The 17219-nt window shown below is 52.8% G+C and overlaps 1 protein-coding gene across 1 annotated transcript in view; it reads right to left on the bottom strand.

Moving 5' to 3' along the window:
- Window positions 1–6011, bottom strand: part of LOC310921738 (adhesion G protein-coupled receptor E5-like) — a gene marked incomplete at its 5' end in the record, with an annotated part of 13605 nt that extends 7594 nt beyond the window's left edge. Inside the window, 3 exons of the mRNA XM_083881958.1 lie at window positions 1044–1151; window positions 2639–2689; window positions 5990–6011. Coding sequence (XP_083738084.1) covers window positions 1044–1151; window positions 2639–2689; window positions 5990–6011 — 181 coding nt within the window. The remainder of the gene's footprint in view (window positions 1–1043; window positions 1152–2638; window positions 2690–5989) is intronic.
- Between the last annotated feature and the right edge of the window lie 11208 nt (window positions 6012–17219).

The following is a 17219-nucleotide window of genomic DNA, read 5'->3' as shown; positions in this document are numbered from 1 at the left end:
TGGGACCCCCTGACCTGAAATTGGGGATCCCACACCCCAAAATTGGGAACGTCACCCCCAAAATTGGGGATTTCCAATCTAAAATTGGGGAACATCAGCCCCAAAATTGGGAATCCCCCAACCCAAAATTTGGACCCTCAACCCAAAACTGGGTATCACCTAAACCCAAAACTGGGGAATGTCACCCCCGAAACTGGGGACTCCCAACCCAAAATTGGGGATCATCACCCCCAAAATTAGACCCCCCCCCCAAACCCAAAATTGGGGAACTTCACCCCCAAAATGAACCCCCAACCCCTCCCAGTTCCCTCCCAGTCCCTCCCAGTCCCCCCAGTCCCTCCCAGTCCCCTCCCAGTCCCTCCCAGTCCCTCCCAGTCCCTCCCAGTCCATCCCAGTCCCTCCCAGTCCATCCCAGTCCCTCCCAGTCCTTCCCAGTCCCCTCCCAGTCCCTCCCAGTCCCTCCCAGTCCCTCCCAGTCCATCCCAGTCCATCCCAGTCCCTCCCAGTCCCCTCCCAGTCCCTCCCAGTCCATCCCAGTCCCTCCCCCTCCCAGTCCCTCCCCCCTCCCAGTCCCTCCCAGTCCATCCCATCCCAGTCCCTCCCAGTCCCCTCCCAGTCCCTCCCCATCCCTCCCAGTCCCCCCCAGTCCCCCCCAGTCCCCCCCAGTCCCTCCCAGTCCCTCCCAGTCCCCTCCCAGTCCCTCCCAAGTCCTCCCAGTCCCCCCAGTCCCCCCCAGTCTCCTCCCAGTCCATCCCAGTCCCCCCCAGTCCCCCCCAGTCCCTCCCAGTCCATCCCAGTCCCTCCCAGTCCCCCCCCAGTCCCCCCCAGTCCCTCCCAGTCCCTCCCAGTCCCCCCCAGTCCCCCCAGTCCCCCCAGTCCCCCCCAATCCCCTCCCAGTCCCCCCAGTCCCCCCAGTCCCCCCAGTCCCCCCAGTCCCCCCAGTCCCTCCCAGTCCCCCCCAGTCCCTCCCAGTCCCTCCCAGTCCCTCCCAGTCCCTCCCAGTCCCCCCAGTCCATCCCAGTCCCCCCAGTCCCCCCAGTCACCGTCGCAGCGCCGTTCCCAGGGGCTGGTGAGGTCCCAGGGGTCTCCCTCAAATCCGGGGGGGCACGGACAGTGGGTGGCGTTCAGGGGCTTGGGGCACGGCTCCTGCCCTGGGGGGGCTGAGGGGTCAGAGAGGCCCAAAAAACATCCAAAATACAGCCCAAAAACAGCCCAAAATACACCACAAGAATATCCCAAAAATATCCTAAATCCACCCAAAAAATATCCCAAAATCCACCCAAAAAACCACCCAAATCCAGCCAAAAAATACCCCAAAATCCACCCCAAAAAATCCCCAAAAAATTCCCCCAAAACACCCCCCAAAAAACCCTCAAATCCACCCCAAAAATATCCCAAAAATACCCCCCCAAACCACCCAAATTCCCCCCAAAAAACCCTAAATTCTCCCCCAACCTCCCCAAAACCCCCCAAAAATCCCCAACCCTCCCGAAAACCCCCAAATCTTCCCCCCAAGAACCCCCAACCACCCCAAATCCTCCCTGAAAACCCCAAATTCTCCCCAGAAACTCCCAAAATCTCTCCCCAAAACCCCAAATATCCTAAAAAAAACCCCAAATCTCCCCCCAACAACCCCAAATTCACCCTCAAACCCCCCTAAAAACCCCAAATCCTCCCCAAAAACCCCCAAATCTTCCCCCAAAAAACCCAAATCCTCCCTAAAACCACCAAATCTTTCCCCAAAAGACCCAAATTCTCCCCCAACCTGCCCTAAACCCCCCCAAATCTTCCCCAAAACCCCAAATTGCCCCCAAATAAAACCCTAACCCCCCAAACCTCAAATCTCTCCCCAAATCCTCCCCCAAAATCCCCCCAAAACCCCCAACCCTCCCCAAATCTTCTACCCAAAACCCCAAATCTCCCCCCAAAAAACCCCAAACCCCCCCAAAAACCCCAAATTTCCCCAAATCCTCCCTGAAACTCCCCTAAAAACCCCAATTTCCCCCAAATTTGCCCCAAATCCACCGTCAACCTCCCCCAAACCCCCCAAATCTTCCCCCAAACCCCTAAATCCCCCCCAAACCCCATATTTTTCCCCCAAAACCCCAAATCCCTCCCCAAAAAACCCCAAAATCTCCCCAAATCCTCCCCCAACCTCCCCAAAACCTCAAATCTTTCCCCAAAACCTCCCTCAAAACCCCAAATCTTCCCCTAAGCCCCAAATCCCCCCCAAAAAAACCCCTCAAACCCCCAAAACTTCCCCCAAACCCCCAAATCTTCCTCCAAAAATCCCCAAAACCCCCAAATCTCCCCAAATCCTCCCCCAACCCCCCCAAAACCCCCAAATTTCACCCCAAAACTCCCCAAATCCACCCTCAAACCCCCCAAATCTTCCCCTAACCCCCAAATCCCCCCCAAAAAAACCCTTAAACCCCCAAAACTTTCCCCAAAACCCCCCAAAAACCCCAAATCCCCCCCAAACCCCCGAATCTCCCCCCAAAACCCCAAAAACCCCCAAAATCCCTCCCCCAACCCCCCCCCAAACTTCCCCAAAACTCCCCAAAACCCCCCAAACGCCCCAAACCCCAAATTCTCCCCCCAAAACCCCCCAAAAAACCCCAAACCCCCCCAATCTCACCGGCGGCGGGGGGGGAGGGGCCGAGGGCGCCCAGGACGCACCAAAGGAGCCCTTGGGGGGGGGAGGGGCGGAAATGGGGGGGGTCAGTGGGGGAGGGGTGTGAAATTTGGGGTGTGGGGTGGGGGAGGGGCACCCCTGACACCCCCCCCCCCTTTCCCAGTTCAAACTGGTCCAAACTGGTCGCGCCCCTCCCCCCACCCTCCCCCCCCCAATAATCTGTTGATCTCGCCCCTCCCCCACCTTCCGGTTAGAAATTTGGGGGGGTTGTGACGTCATGGCCTCCTCGAGGTGGTCCCAATTTTGGGTGATGACGTCACGGGCCTCCCCCAGTCCCTCCCAGTCCCTCCCAGTGCCGCCCCTCCCCCCACTTCCCTTTTCCCAGCGTGGGAAACAAACGCGGGGTGGGGGAGGGGCGAGATCTCCCCCCCCAAAAAAAAAAATTGGGGGAGGGGTCGAGAGGGGTGGGGGAGGGGTGGGAAAGGGATTTTGGGGGGCCCCACCCCCCAAAAAATAAAATAAAATTAAAAAATAAATAAAATAAAATAATGGGGGAAACTGAGGCACGGGCAGGGTGGGGGAGGGGCGGGAACGGACCGTTATTCGCGGGGTGGGGGAGGGGAGAGATTTTTTGGGGGGGGGAGGGGATCCCCAAAAATTTGAGACCCCCCCCCCGCAAAAAAAAATTAAAAATAAAATTGGGGAAACTGAGGCACGGAGGGGGGTCCCGGGTGGGATTTTGGGGGTTTTGGAGAAATTTTGGGGGTTTTGGGGGTTCCTGGGAGGATTTTGGGGTTTGGGGGAGTTTTGGGGGTTCTTTGGGGGCATTTTGGGGTTTTGGGGGGTCCCGGGTGGGTTTTTGGGAGGATTTTGGGGAGATTTGGGATTTTTTTAGGGACATTTTGGTGTTTTTTTGGAGAAATTTTGGGGGTTTTGGGGGTTCCTGGGAGGATTTTGGGGTTTGGGGGAGTTTTGGGGGTTCTTTGGGGGCATTTTGGGGTTTTGGGGGGTCCCGGGTGGGTTTTTGGGGGGATTTTGGGGTTTTTTGGAGGAATTTTGGGGATTTTTGGGGGTTCCAGGGAGGTTTTTGGGTTTTTTTTCGGGGTTTTGGGGGTTCTTTGGGGGCATTTTGGGGTTTTGGGGGGTCCCGGGTGGGTTTTTGGGGGGATTTTGGGGGTTTTTGGAGAAATTTTGGGGGTTTTTGGGGGTCCCGGGTGAATTTTGGGGAGATTTTGGGGAGAATTTGGGGGTTTTGAGGCGTCCCAGGGCGATTTTTGGGGGGTCCCGGGTGAGTTTTAGGGGAGTTTTTGTGTTTTTTGGGGGGGAGTTCGGGGTTTTGGGGGGTCCCAGAGTGATTTTGGGTGAAATTTTGATTTTTTGGGGGGGGATTTTTGAGTTTTAAGGGGGTCCCAGGGCAATTTTTGGTTTTTTGGGGGGGATTTTGGGGGGTTTTGAGGGGTCCCAAGTGAATTTTGGGGTTTCAGGGGGTCCTGGGGCGATTTTTGGGGAGTTTTTGTGTTTTTTGGGGGGATTTTTGGGTTTTTAGGGGTCCTGGGGTGATTTTGGGGGAGTTCAGGGGGGTTTGGGGAAGAATTTGGGGGTTTGGGGGGGGATTTTGAGGTTTTAAAGGGGTCCTGAGGTGATTGGAGGGGTTTTAGAGGTCCCAGGGTGGTTTTAGGGGAGTTCAGGGGGTTTGGGGTTTTTTTGGGGGGGATTTTGGGGTTTTAAGAGACTCCCAGGGCGATTTTTGGGTTTTTTGGGGGTTTTAAGGAGCTCCCGGATGAATTTTGGGGTTTTGGGGGAGAATTTTTGGGGTTTTGGGGGAGATTTGGGGGATTTAGAGGGGGATTTTGGGGGGTTTGAGGGGTCCCAAGTGAGTTTTGGGGGGGGGGGGATTTTGGGGTTTTAAGAGACTCCCGAGGCGATTTTTTGGGGTTTTTTTGGGGTTTTAAGGAGCTCCCGGATGAATTTTGGGGTTTTGGGGGGAGGTTTTGGCTTCCGGGGCCATTTCAAAGGAAGTTTTGGTTGTTTTGGGGAGGGATTTGAGGTTTTGAGGGGCCCTGGGGTGGTTTTGGGGGGGGTTCAGGGGAATTTGGGGGGTCCAGGGTGAGTTTAGGGGGGATTTGGGGTTTTAAAAGGGTCCTGGGGTGATTTTTGGTGGTTTTTTGGAGAGATTTTGGGATTTTGAGGGGCCCTGGGGTGGTTTTAGGGGGGTTTGGGGAAGATTTTGGGGGTTTTGGGGGGTCCCGGGGTGATTTTGGGGGAGTTTTGGTGTTTTTTTGGAGAGATTTTGGGATTTTTAGGGGTCCTGGGGTGGTTTTAGGGGAGTTCAGGGGGGTTTGGGGGAGATTTGGGATTTTTTTTAGGGATTTTGGGGTTTTTGGGACAATTTTGGGGTTTTTGGGGGGGATTTGGGGGTTTTCAGGGGGTCCCAGGTGGGTTTTTGGGGGAGATTTGGGGGTTTTTTTGAGGATTTTTTGGGGTTTTTGGAAGAATTTTTTAGAGTTTTGAGGCTTTAAGGGGATCCCTGGTGGGTTTGGGGTTTTTTTGGGGTTTTTTAGGGTTTTTGAGGAGTTTTGGAGGGGTTTTTTTCGGGGGTCCCATCCCAGGCGGGTTTTGAGGCTTTTTTAAACTAATTTTTGAGTTTTTTAAAATGGGATTTTAATGAGTTTTTAAATAGAATTTTTTGATGTTATTTTAACGGGATTTTTTTATTTAATGGGATTTTTGGGGTTTTTGGGGTTTTTTTTGGGGGGAGATCCCACCCCGGGCAAAATTTTGGGGGGGTCCCAGAAAAGATTTTTGGGTTTTTTCTGCCCTTTTAGGAGATTTTTGGGGGTTTTTTAGAGGATTTTCAGGGGATTTTTTGATTTTTCGGGGGTTCCCGGGGCGGTTTTTGGGGTGTTTTGGGATAATTTTGGGGTGGTCCCATCCCAGGGAGATTTTTGCCTATTTTGGTTTTTTTTAGGGGATTTTTTAGGGTTTTCTAGGGGGGTCTCGAGGGGGTTTTGGGGTAATTTGGGGTTTTTAAGCAATTTTTGGATAGTTTTTAATTGTTTTTGGGGGGTCTGGCGCAGTTTTTGGGGCGTTTTGAGGTTTTTTAGGGATTTTGTTGGAGTCTCCCACCCCGGGCGGATTTTGGGGAAAGTCCCGGGGCAGTTTTAGGATTTTTTAGGGGATTTTTAGGGACTTTTAGCGGTTTTTTGTTGGTTCCGGGGCGGTTTGGGGATTTTTTGGGGGATTTTTGGGGTGTCCCACCCGGGGCTGGTTTTGGGGGGGTCCCGGGGGAATTTTGGGATATTTTTGGGGGGATTTGAGGCTATTTTGGGGATATTTGGGGGGTCTCGCTCTCACCGATTCTCCCGGCGGGTCCCATCGCGCGGGGTGGGCGTGGCCTGAGTGGGCGATGCCGGGTGGGCGTGGCCTAAGTGGGCATGGCCTGATTTGGGGCGTGGCCTAAACGGGCGTAGTTGCGCCTCAAACACAGTTGTGGGCGTGGCCTCAGGAAGGGGGCGTGGCTTTGTGGAGGGGGCGTGACTTGGGATTGGTCGTTGCTTCGGATTGGGTGTTGCTTCGGAGGGGGCGTGGCTTTGGGGAGGAGCGTGGCCTTTGGTCGGGGGCGTGGCTTTATGTGAGGGGGCGTGGCTTCAGGATTGGGAGTTTCGTGGGAGGGGCGTGGTTTGTGTGAGGGGGCGTGGCTTCAGGAATGGGAGTTTCGTGGGAGGGGCGTGGCTTTGATTAGGGGGCGTGGCCACAGGAGAGCGGCGGGTCCGTTTGGTGACGCCTGGGGTGGCTTTTGGTGGCCCCCAGTGGCTCTTGGTGGCCCTCAGGTCCCTTTGGTGGCCCTTGGTGACCCCTGGGTCCATTTGGTGGCCTCGAGGTGGCCCTGGTGACACCTGGGCCCCTTTGGTGGCCCTGGGTGACCCCTGGGTTGGCCCTTGGTGACTCCTGGGGTGGCCCTTGGTGGCCCCAGTGGCTTTTGGTGACCCCCGGGTCCCTTTAGTGGCCCTTGGTGGCCCTTAGTGACCCCTGTGGTGGCCCTTGGTGGCCCCAGTGGCTTTTGGTGACCCCCGGGTCCCTTTAGTGGCCCTTAGTGACCCCTGGGTCCATGTGGTGGCCCTTGGTGACCCCGGTGGCTTTTGGTGGCCTCTTGGTGGCCCTGTGGTAACCCTTGGTGGCCTTGATGACCCCTGGGGTGGCTCTTGGTGGCTCCCGGTGGCTTTTGGTGGCCTCGAGGTGGCCTCAGAGACCCCTCAGGTGGCCCTTGGTGACCCTCAGGTCCCTTTGGTGGCCCTTGGTGACCCCGTGGTGGCCTTAGTGACTGCCGGGTCCCTTTAGTGGCCCTTGGTGACCCTTGGGTCCCTTTGGTGACCCCTGGGGTGGCCCTTGGTGACCCCCAGGGTGGCCCTTGGTGGCCCTGGTGGCTTTTGGTAGCCCTTGATGGCCTCATAGTGGCCCCTTGGTGGCCTTGGTGACCCCCGGGTCCCTTCGGTGACCTCGTGGTGGCCTTGGTGGCTTTGGTGACCCTTTAGTGGCCCTTGGTGACCCCTGGGATGGCCCTTGGGGTCCCTTAGTGTCCCTCGTGGCTCTTGGTGGCTTTTGTTGGCCTCGAGGTGGCCCTTGGTGACCCCTGGGGTGACCCTTGGCGGCCTTGTGGTGGCCCTGTGGCAGCCTTGGTGACCCCCGGGACGGCCCTTGGTGGCTCCAGTGGCTTTTGGTGGCCCTGGGTGACCCTTGGTGGCCTTGGGATGACCCTCGGTGACCCCTGGGTCCCTTTGGTGGCCCTTGGTGACCTCGTGGTGCCCCTGATGTCCCCCCCAGTGTCCCCTTGGTGTCCCCAGTGTCACCCCAGTGTCCCATCCTGGGGGTAGGGGGGACATCGGGGACATTTTTAGGAAATTTGGGGACATTTCGGGGAGTTTGGGGACAGTGACAGGGCCTGGGGTCCCTTTGGGGACACTTTGGGGACACTCTGAGGACAGTGACATATCCTGAGGCCCCTTTCAGGGTTCCTTTGGGGACACTCTAGGGACCCTTTGGAGACACCCTGGGGACACTTTGGGACACTTTGGGGACACTTTGGGGACCCTTTGGGGACACTTTGGGGACACTTTGGGGACAGTTCCGGGTCCCTCCCTCCTTCCGGCCCGACCTTCCCCTCACATCTCAAGATGGCGGCGCGGCGCCGCCGTCGCTCTCTCATGACGTCACTCCCGCGCCGCTGCCCCGCCCACCCGGAAGGTCCCTCACCCTTCCCTCCCTCCGCCACTCTCAACATGGCGACCCTCTCCCTCCGCTGACGTCATCTCCGCGCGCCGCTGTCTGAGGGCGGCGGCGGCGGCTCCGGCGGGGCGGGCGCGGGGACGGGGGGCGGCCCCAACATGGCGGCGGCGGCGGCGGCTCCTCCCGCTCCTTCCCCGCCGGGCCCCGCTCCTTCCCCGCCGGGCTCCGCTCCTTCCCCGCCGGGCCCCCTTTCGCCGCCGCCGCCGCCGCCGCCGCGCCCCCCCTCAAGATGTCGGCGGCGGGCCGGTCGCGCGCGGCGTGACGTAGTCAGGCCCCGCCGGCGGGAGGGGGGCGGGGGAGCGGCCGGAGCGGCGCAGGCGGGACCGGGAGCGGCACCGGGAACCGGAGCGGGAGCGGCACCGGCGGCGGGCGGAGCTCCGGGCCGGCTCTGCAGGGCGCCATGGCCCCGGCGCGGCGGCGGCGGCGCTGCGGGGCCCGGCCGGGCTCGGGCCGCCGCTGTCGCTGAGCGGGAGCAGCTCCGCGGGCGCGGCCCCGGGGGGCCGGTGCGGTGAGTGCCCGGAACGGGGCCCGGCGGGGCGGGACGGGGTCGGGAACTGTTCGAGGGCTCCGGGGGAGAGCGGAGGAGGCGCTGACACCCCCCCGACCCCCCGGTACCGGCCCCGTCCCGGGTGCTGAAAGGCGGCGGGGGGGAACGGGGACAGCGGGGACAGCGCGGGGACACGGCGGCTACCGGGGAGACGGGAACGGGGACACGGCTCGGCCATGGCGGCTCCGGGAACGGGGACAGGCACCGGGGACAGCCCAGGGGACCCGGGAATGAGGAACCGGGACGGGACACGGGTGACAGGGGAGCCGGGAGGGGATCCAGGTTAGGGGGGACCGTGAGGGGAATCTGTGAGGGGATCTGGGTGAGGGGAGAACCGTGAGGGGGGAACCATGAGGGGGACAGTGAGGAGAATCTGTGAGGGGAACCGGAGGTCCGGAGGGGTCCGTGAGGGGATTCGGGTTAGGGGGAACCGTGAGGGGATCGTGAGGAGGATCTGTGAGGGGTCCGTGAGGGGACCCGGGTGATGGGAGAACCGGGATCCTGTGAGGGGATCCGGGGGTCCGTGAGGGAATCGTGAGGGGATTGTGAGGGGATCCGGGTTAGGGGGACCGTGAGGGGGTAACCATGAGGGGACAGTGAGGAGACTCTGTGAGGGGACCTGGGGGTCTCTGAGGGGTCCGTGAGGGGATTTGGGTTAGGAGAGAACCGTGAGGGGGGAACCATGAGGGGACCGTGAGGAGGATCTGTGAGGGGAACCGGGGGTTGGTAAAAGGTCCGTGAGGGGATCCAGGTTAGGAGAGAACCGTGAGGGGGGAGCCATGAGGGGGCAGTGAGGAGAATCTGTGAGGGGACCCGGGGGTCTCTGAGGGGTTCGTGAGGGGATCCGGGTGACAGAGGAACTGTGAAGGGGGGGGTCTCTGAGGGGACCTTGGGGGGACCCAGGGGTCTGTGAGGGGTCCGTGAGGGGATTTGGGTGAGGAGAGAACAGTGAGGGGGGAACCATGAGGGGACAGTGAGGAGAATCTGTGAGGGGACCCGGGGGTCCGTGAGGGGACACAGGTGAGGACAGGGCTGTGAGGGGATCCAGGTGAGGGGGGACCGTGAGGGGTGTCCAGAGGGCTCCATGAGGGGATCCGGGTGAGGGGCGGTCTCTGAGGGGACCTGGGGGTCCATGAGGGGATCGTGAGGTTGGGATGGGTCTATGAGGGGGCCGTGAGGGGATTGTGAGGGGATCCAGGTGAGGGAACTGTGATGGGAGGTCTGTGAGGGGATCCAGGTGAGGGGGTACCATGAGGGATTGTGAGGGGGTCCAGAAGGGTCTATGAGGGGATTCAGGTGAGGAGGGGAGTGTAAGAGGGGTCTGTGAGGGATCCAGGTGAGGGGGCCTGAGTTGAGGGAGAGTCCCGGTGTCTGGGAGGGGTCCCAGGAGTCTGGGACAGGGAATGGGGGAGTCTGTGGTGGGCTCCAGGTGGATCCAGGTGTGCACAGGGAGGTCTGTGACAGTGCCCAGGTGTGCGGGGTGGGGCTATGACAGTGCCCAGGTGTGCGGGGTGGGGCTGTAGGGGGGTCCAGGTGGATCCAGGTGTGCACGAGGGGTCTGTGACAGTGTCCAGGTGGATCCAGGTGTGCAGGGTGGGGCTGCAGGCGGGTCCAGGTGGATCCAGGTGTGCAGGGTGGGGCTGCAGGAGGGTCCAGGTGGATCCAGGTGTGCAGGGTGGGGCTGTGACAGTGTCCAGGTGTGCAGGGTGGGGCTGTAGGGGGGTCCATGTGTGCAGGGTGGGGCTCCAGGTGTATCCAGATGTGCAGCAAGGGCTCTGTAAGGGGCTCCAGGTGTTTCCAGGTGTGCAAGGTGGGGCTGTAGGGGGCTCCAGGTGTGCAGGGGGGCTCTGTAAGAGGTTCCAGGTGTTTCCAGGTGTGCAGGGAAGGACTCTGTGTCCAGGAGAAGCCCTGAGCCAGGGGCTGGGCAGGGCAGGGTCTGCACAGGGAACTTCTTGGAGCGACTTTGGGACCATCCAGCACCTCTGGAGAGGCTTTGGAGTCATCCAGAACCTCTTGGGGCATCTTTGGGATCATCCTGGAGCATCTTTGGGATTGTCCAGCACCTCTGGAGAGGCTTTGAGATCATCTAGGACCTCTTGGACCATCTTTGGGATCATCCTGGAGCAGCTTTGGGATCATCCAGCACCTCTGGAGAGGCTTTGGGGTCATTCTGGAGCAGCTTTGGGATTGTCCAGCACCTCTGGAGAGGCTTTGGGATCATCCTGGACCTCTTGGACCATTCTTGGGGTCATCCTGGAGCATCTTTGGGACCGTCCAGCACCTCTGGAGAGGCTTTGGGATCATCCTGGATCTCTTGGATCATGTTTGGGATCAGCCTGATGCCTTTGGATCACCTTTGGGATCATCCAACACCTCTGGATCACCTTTGGGATCATGCTGGAAACCCTTGGAGCAGCTTTGGGATCATCCAGGACCTCCTGGAACAGCTTTGGGGTCATCCTGGGTGTCCTGGATCACCTTTGGGATCGTTCTGGATCATCTTTGGGATCATGCTGGAAACCCTTGGAGCAGCTTTGGGATCATCCAGGACCTCCTGGAACAGCTTTGGGATCATCCCAGTCCCTTGGATAACTTTTGGGATCATCTTTGGGATCATCCTGGATTATCTTTGGGATCATCCCAGTCCCTTAGAGCAGCTTTGGGATCATCCAGAACTTTTCAGAGCAGCTTTGGGATTGTCCCAGTCCCTTGGAGGAGTATCGGGATCATCCTTGATCACCTTTGGGATCATCCTGGAAACCCTTGGATCATCTCTGGGATCATCCAGGACCTTTTGGAGCAGCTTTGGGATTGTCCCAGTCTCTTGGAGGAGTTTTGGGATCATCCAGGACCTCCTGGAGCAGCTTTGGGATCATCCTAGAACCCTTTGGATCACGTTTGGGATCTTCCAGGACCCCTTGGATCACCTTTAGGATCTTCCAGGACTTCCTGGATCATATTTGGGATCATCCTGGAGCAGCTTTGGGATCGTTCTGAACTCTTTGGATCATCTTTGGGATCCTCCTGGACCTCTGGATCACTTTTGGGATCCTCCAGGAGGAGCTTTGGGATAATCCACGACCTCTTGGAGCAGCTTTAGGATTATCCCAACCCTTAAATCCCCTTTGGGAATCCTCCCAACCCCTTGGATCATTTTTTGGATCATCCAGGACCCTTTGGATCATCTTTGGGATCTCCTGGATCCCCTTTGGGATCATTCCCAGACTTTTGGATCAGCAGGAAATTCCTGATGATCCCAAAATCTCCCCCTGGGCAGGAATTTTGGGATTTTTGGAGCAGCTCAGGAGGAGCCCCTGAGGATTGATCCAAAATGGGGAAAAAATCCCAATTTTGGGATAAAGCAACTCCAGAATCCACAGGGAAATTCCCAAAAATTATTTGGGGTTGAGTTTGGGGCTTCACTTTTCCTGTTCTGGAAAAAGAGGGGAAAAAAAATCGGAGAAAAAAACTGAAAAAAAACTCAAGGAAAATGATTTAAAAAAAAAAAAAAATGAGGGGGAAAAAAAGTCCAAAATAATTCTCCAGGAATTTTTTTCTTTTTCTTCCAAAAAAATTCTCCAGGATTTTTTTTTCTTCCAAAAAAATTCTCCAGGCCGTCCTTGGGAATGTGGCCGTGAGCTGGAGGAGGAAAAGGAGGAGGAGAATTGTCGGAAAAAGGCCACGGAATGTGTGGGATCCTCAGGCCTGACCTGGAGGAGGAGAAAATTCCAATTCCTTCTGCTTTTTCCTGCCTTCAGAGCAGAAAAAAAACAAAAAACAAAAATATTTTGGGAGTTTGGAGCTGTTCCTGTGAGTTTATCCCAGGGAAATAAAAAAAAAAAAAGGGAATTTTTTTTGGACAAAAAAAATTTTGTGAATCCATTCAACCCCCTGAGGTTGAATCAGGAGGGGGAAAAATGAAGGTTGGGATTGTTTTTCTTGGGAAAAATGAGGAAAAATCAGCGGGTTTTGGATTTTCCATGGGCCTGAGTGTTCCTGGCTGAGGGAAAAATGGGGAAAATTGCTGGAAAAATCACTGGAAATGGGAAAAAATGGGGAAAAATGATGGAAAAATTGCTGGAAAAACAGGAAAAGTGGGGAAAATGGTGGAAAAACTGCTGGAAAATTGAGAAAAATGGGGAAAAACGATGGAAAAATTGCTGGAAAATTGAGAAAAATGGGGAAAAAGATGGGAAAACTGCTGGAAAAATCAGGAAAATCAGGAAAAACTATGGAAAAATTGGGAAAAATGGGGAAAAACGATGGAAAAATTGCTGGAAAATCAGGAAAAATGGGGATCTCCTCTGGGTTTGGGGTTTGCCCTGGATTTGGGATTTGGGATTTGGGATTTGGGATTTTGAGTTTGCTCCAGATTTAGAATTCGCTCCAGATTTAGGATTTGGGATTTGCTCTGAGTTTGGGATTTCCTCTGGATTTGGGATTTGGAATTTGCTCCGGATTTGAGATTTGCTCCAGATCTGGGATTTGCTCTGGATCTGGGATTTGGGATTTGCTCTGAATTTGGGATTTCCTCTGGATTTGGGATTTGGAATTTGCTCTGGATTTGAGATTTGCTTCAGGTTTGGGATTTGCTCCGGATTTGGAATTTGGGATTTGCTCCGGATTTGGGATTTGCTCCGGATTTAGGATTTGCTCTGAGTTTGGGATTTGCTCTGGGTTTGGGATTTCGGGTTTGCTCCAGATTTGGGATTTGCTCCAAATTTGGGATTTGCTCCAGATTAGGAATTTGGGGTTTACTTTGGATTTGGGATTTCCTCTGGATTTGGGATTTGCTCCAAGTTTGAGGTTTGGGATTTGCTCCAGATTTGAGATTTGCTCTGGATTTGGGATTTCAGGTTTGCTCTGGATTTGGGAGTTGGAATTTGCTCCAGATTTAGGATTTGGGATTTGCTCTGAGTTTGGGATTTACTCTGGATCTGGGATCTGGGATTTACTCCAGATTTGGCATTTGCTCCAAGTTTGGGATTTGGGATTTGCTCTGGATTTGGGATCCCAGGTTTAAGATTTGCTCCAGGTTTGGGATTTGGGATTTGCTCTGAATTCAGAATTTGGAATTTACTTTGGATTTGGGATTTGCTTCAGGTTTAAGATCTGCTCTGGATTTGGGATTTGGTCCGAGTGTGGAATCTGGGATTTGTTCCAGGTTTGGGATTTGGGATTTTGGGTTTGCTCCAGATTTGGAATTTACTCTGAGTGTGTGTGGAGTTTGGGATTTGCTCTGGATTTAGGATTGGCTCTGGATTTAGGATTGGCTCTGCTTTGGGGATTTGCTCCACATTTGAGGTTTCATATTTGCTCTGGATTTGGGATTTGGGGTTTCCTCCGGATTTGGGATTTGGGATCTGCTCTGAGTTTGGGATTTGCTCTGGGTTTGGGATTTGCTCTGGATCTGGGATTTGAGATTTGCTCTGGTTTGGGATTTCAGGTTTGCTCCAGATTTGGGATTTGCTCCAGGTTTGGGATTTGGGATTTGCTCTGAATTCAGAATTTGGGGTTTACTTTGGATTTGGGATTTGCTCTGAGTTTGGGATTTCCTCTGGATTTGGGATTTACTCCGGATTTGGGATTTGCTCTGGGTTTGGGATTTGGGATTTACTTTGGATTTGAGATTTGCTCCGAGTTTGGGATTTGTTCCGGATTTGGGATTTGCTTTGAGTGTGGAATTTGGGATTTGCTCTGGATTTGGGATTTGCTCCAGGTTTAGGATTTGGTATTTTCTAAGGATTTGGGATTTACCCCGGATTTGGGATTTGCTCTGGATCTGGGGTTTGGAATTTGCTCCGAGTTTGGGATTTCCTCTGGATTTGGGATTTGGAACTTGCTCTGGATTTGAGATTTGCTCTGGGTTTGGGATTTTGGGTTTGCTCCAGATTTGGGATTTGTTCTGGGTTTGGGATTTGCTCTGGATCTGGGATTTGGAATTTGCTCTGGATTTGGGATTTGGAACTTGCTCTGGGTTTGGGATTTCGGGTTTGCTCCAGATTTGGGATTTGCTGCAGGTTTGGGATTTGGGATTTGCTCCAGATTAGGAATTTGGGGTTTACTTTGGATTTGAGATTTGCTCTGAGTTTGGAATTTGCTCTTAATTTGGGATTTGCTTTGAGTGTGGAATTTAGGATTTGCTTTGGATTTAGGATTTAGGATTTGCTCTGGTTTTGGGATTTGCCCTGGATTTGGAATTTGGTCCAGGTTTGGGATTTTGGATTTTTTTAGCATTTGGGATTTACTTTAGATTTGGGATTTACTTTGGATTTGGGATTTGCTCCAGATTTGGGATTTGGGATTTACCCCGGATTTGGGATTTGCTCCAAGTTTGGGGTTTGGGATTTGCTCCAGATTTGGGATTTAGGATCTGCTCTGGATTTGGGATTCTTTTCGAGTTTGGGATTTGGGATTTGGCCGAGTTTGGGGTTTTCTCCCCATTTCCAGCCCCGGGGCAGGGAGGAATCCCTTTCCAGCCTCAATAATTCCCATTTTTATTCCCACCCGCAATAAATAATTCCCATTTTTATTCCCATCCCGCAGATATTTTTATTCCCTTCCCTTCCTGGGGGTAATTTCAGCTCCTTCTGGCTCCTCCCGAGCCGAGAATTCCGGGTTTTTAGCGCCTCTTTTTTCCCTTTTTATTCCCATTTTCCCTTTCCCGGGTGGGACCGGCCTTGGTTTGTCCGGATTGGTTCAATTTTCACCTTTTGGGGCGGGAAAAGGTGATTTTTGGGACCTTTTTTAGTTTGAATTGATTTATTTTTCACCTTTTGGGGCAGGAAAAGGTGATTTTTTGGACCTTTCTGTCTCTTAAATAGTTATTTCCCATTTTTGGGGCAGGAAAGGTGATTTTTGGAACCTTTATTTGGCTGGAATTGTTTTAATTCCCAGTTTTGGGGCAGGAAAAGGTGATTTTGGGACCTTTTTTAGTTTAAATTGATTTATTTTTCACCTTTTGGGGCAGGAAAAGGTGATTTTTGGGACCTTTTTTAATCCCAGATTGTTTTATTTCTCATTTTTTGGGGCAGGAAAAGGTGATTTTTGAGCCTTTTTTTATCCCGAATTGTTTTATTTCTCATTTTTTGGATGAGGAAAAGGTGATTTTGGGGATCTTTATTTCTCTGGAATTGTTTTAATTTCCAGTTTTTGGGGCAGAAAAAGGTGATTTTCGGGCCTTTTTAAATCCCAATTTGTTTTATTTCTCACATTTTGGGGCAGAAAAAAGTGATTTTGGGACCTTTATTTATCCAAAATTGTTTTATTTCTCACATTTTGGGGCAGGAAAAGGTGATTTTCGGGCCTTTTTTTATCCCAAATTGTTTTAATTCTCACGTTTTGGGGCAGGAAAAGGTGATTTTGGGATTTTTATTCTCTGGAATTGTTTTATTTCTCATATTTTGGGGCAGGAAAAGGTGATTTTGGGACCTTTTTTATCCAGAATTGTTTTATTTCTCACCTTTGGGGCAGGAAAGGTGATTTTGGGACCTTTTTTTATCCCAAAATCCTCATTTTTGGGTTTTTTTCCACTGACATTGAATTTTTTTGGGGATAAACGAGGGATTTGAGGGAATTTTGGGAATTGCAGAGGGGAGAGTGAGGGTGGGAAATTCGATAAATGGGAATTTGTTGTCAGAAAATTCATTTTCAGGGGGAAATTTGGCTCCTCCTGAGTCAAACTTGACTTTTTTTTCCTCATTTTCTCCTGTTTTTTTTCCTCATTTTCTCTTGGTTTTTTTTTTTTTTTTTTCCCTCATTTTCTCCTGTTTTTTCCCTCATTTTCTCCTGGTTTTTTTCCTGCATTTTTTCCTGGTTTTTTCCTGCTTTTTTTCCTGGTTTTCTCCTCATTTTCTCCTGTTTTTTCCTCATTTTCTCTTGTTTTTTTCCTGCATTTTTTCCTGGTTTTCCCCTTGTTTTTTCCTGTTTTTTTCCTCATTTTCTCCTGTTTTTTTCCTCATTTTCTCCTGTTTTTTTTCCCCTCATTTTCTCCTGGTTTTTTTCCCCTCATTTTCTCCTGTTTTTTTCCTCATTTTCTCCTGTTTTTTTCCTCATTTTCTCCTGTTTTTTCCTCATTTTCTCTTGTTTTTTTCCTGCATTTTTTCCTGGTTTTCCCCTTGTTTTTTCCTGTTTTTTTCCTCATTTTCTCCTGTTATTTTTCCCCTCATTTTCTCCTGTTTTTTTCCTCATTTTCTCCTGTTTTTTTCCTCATTTTCTCCTGGTTTTTCCTCATTTTCTCCTGTTTTTTTTCCTCATTTTCTCCTGTTTTTTCCCTGCATTTTTTCCTGTTTTTTCCCTCATTTTCTCCTGTTTTTTCCCTCATTTTCTCCTGGTTTTTTTCCTGCATTTTTTCCTGTTTTTTTCCTGCTTTTTTTCCTGGTTTTCTCCTCATTTTCTCCTGTTTTTTCCTCATTTTCTCTTGTTTTTTTCCTGCATTTTTTCCTGGTTTTCCCCTTGTTTTTTCCTGTTTTTTTCCTCATTTTCTCCTGGTTTTTTTCCTCATTTTCTCCTGTTTTTGTTCCTGCATTTTTTCCTGGTTTTTTCCTCATTTTCTCCTGTTTTTTCCCCCCTCATTTTCTCCTGGTTTTTCCTCATTTTCTCCTGTTTTTTTTCCGGCATTTTCTCCTGATTTTCTCCTGGTTTTCTCCTTATTTTCTCCTGATTTTCTCCTGATTTTCTCCTGATTTCCTTCTGTTTTTTCCCCTCATTTTCTCCTGGTTTTCTCTTGGTTTTTTCCTGATTTTCTCCTCATTT

This window comes from Zosterops lateralis (genome assembly GCF_965231275.1).
Source record: "Zosterops lateralis genome assembly, chromosome: 36".
Lineage (NCBI taxonomy): Eukaryota > Metazoa > Chordata > Aves > Passeriformes > Zosteropidae > Zosterops > Zosterops lateralis.
Note: the sequence above shows the minus strand (reverse complement) of the source record. Positions and strands in the feature narration are given on the sequence as shown.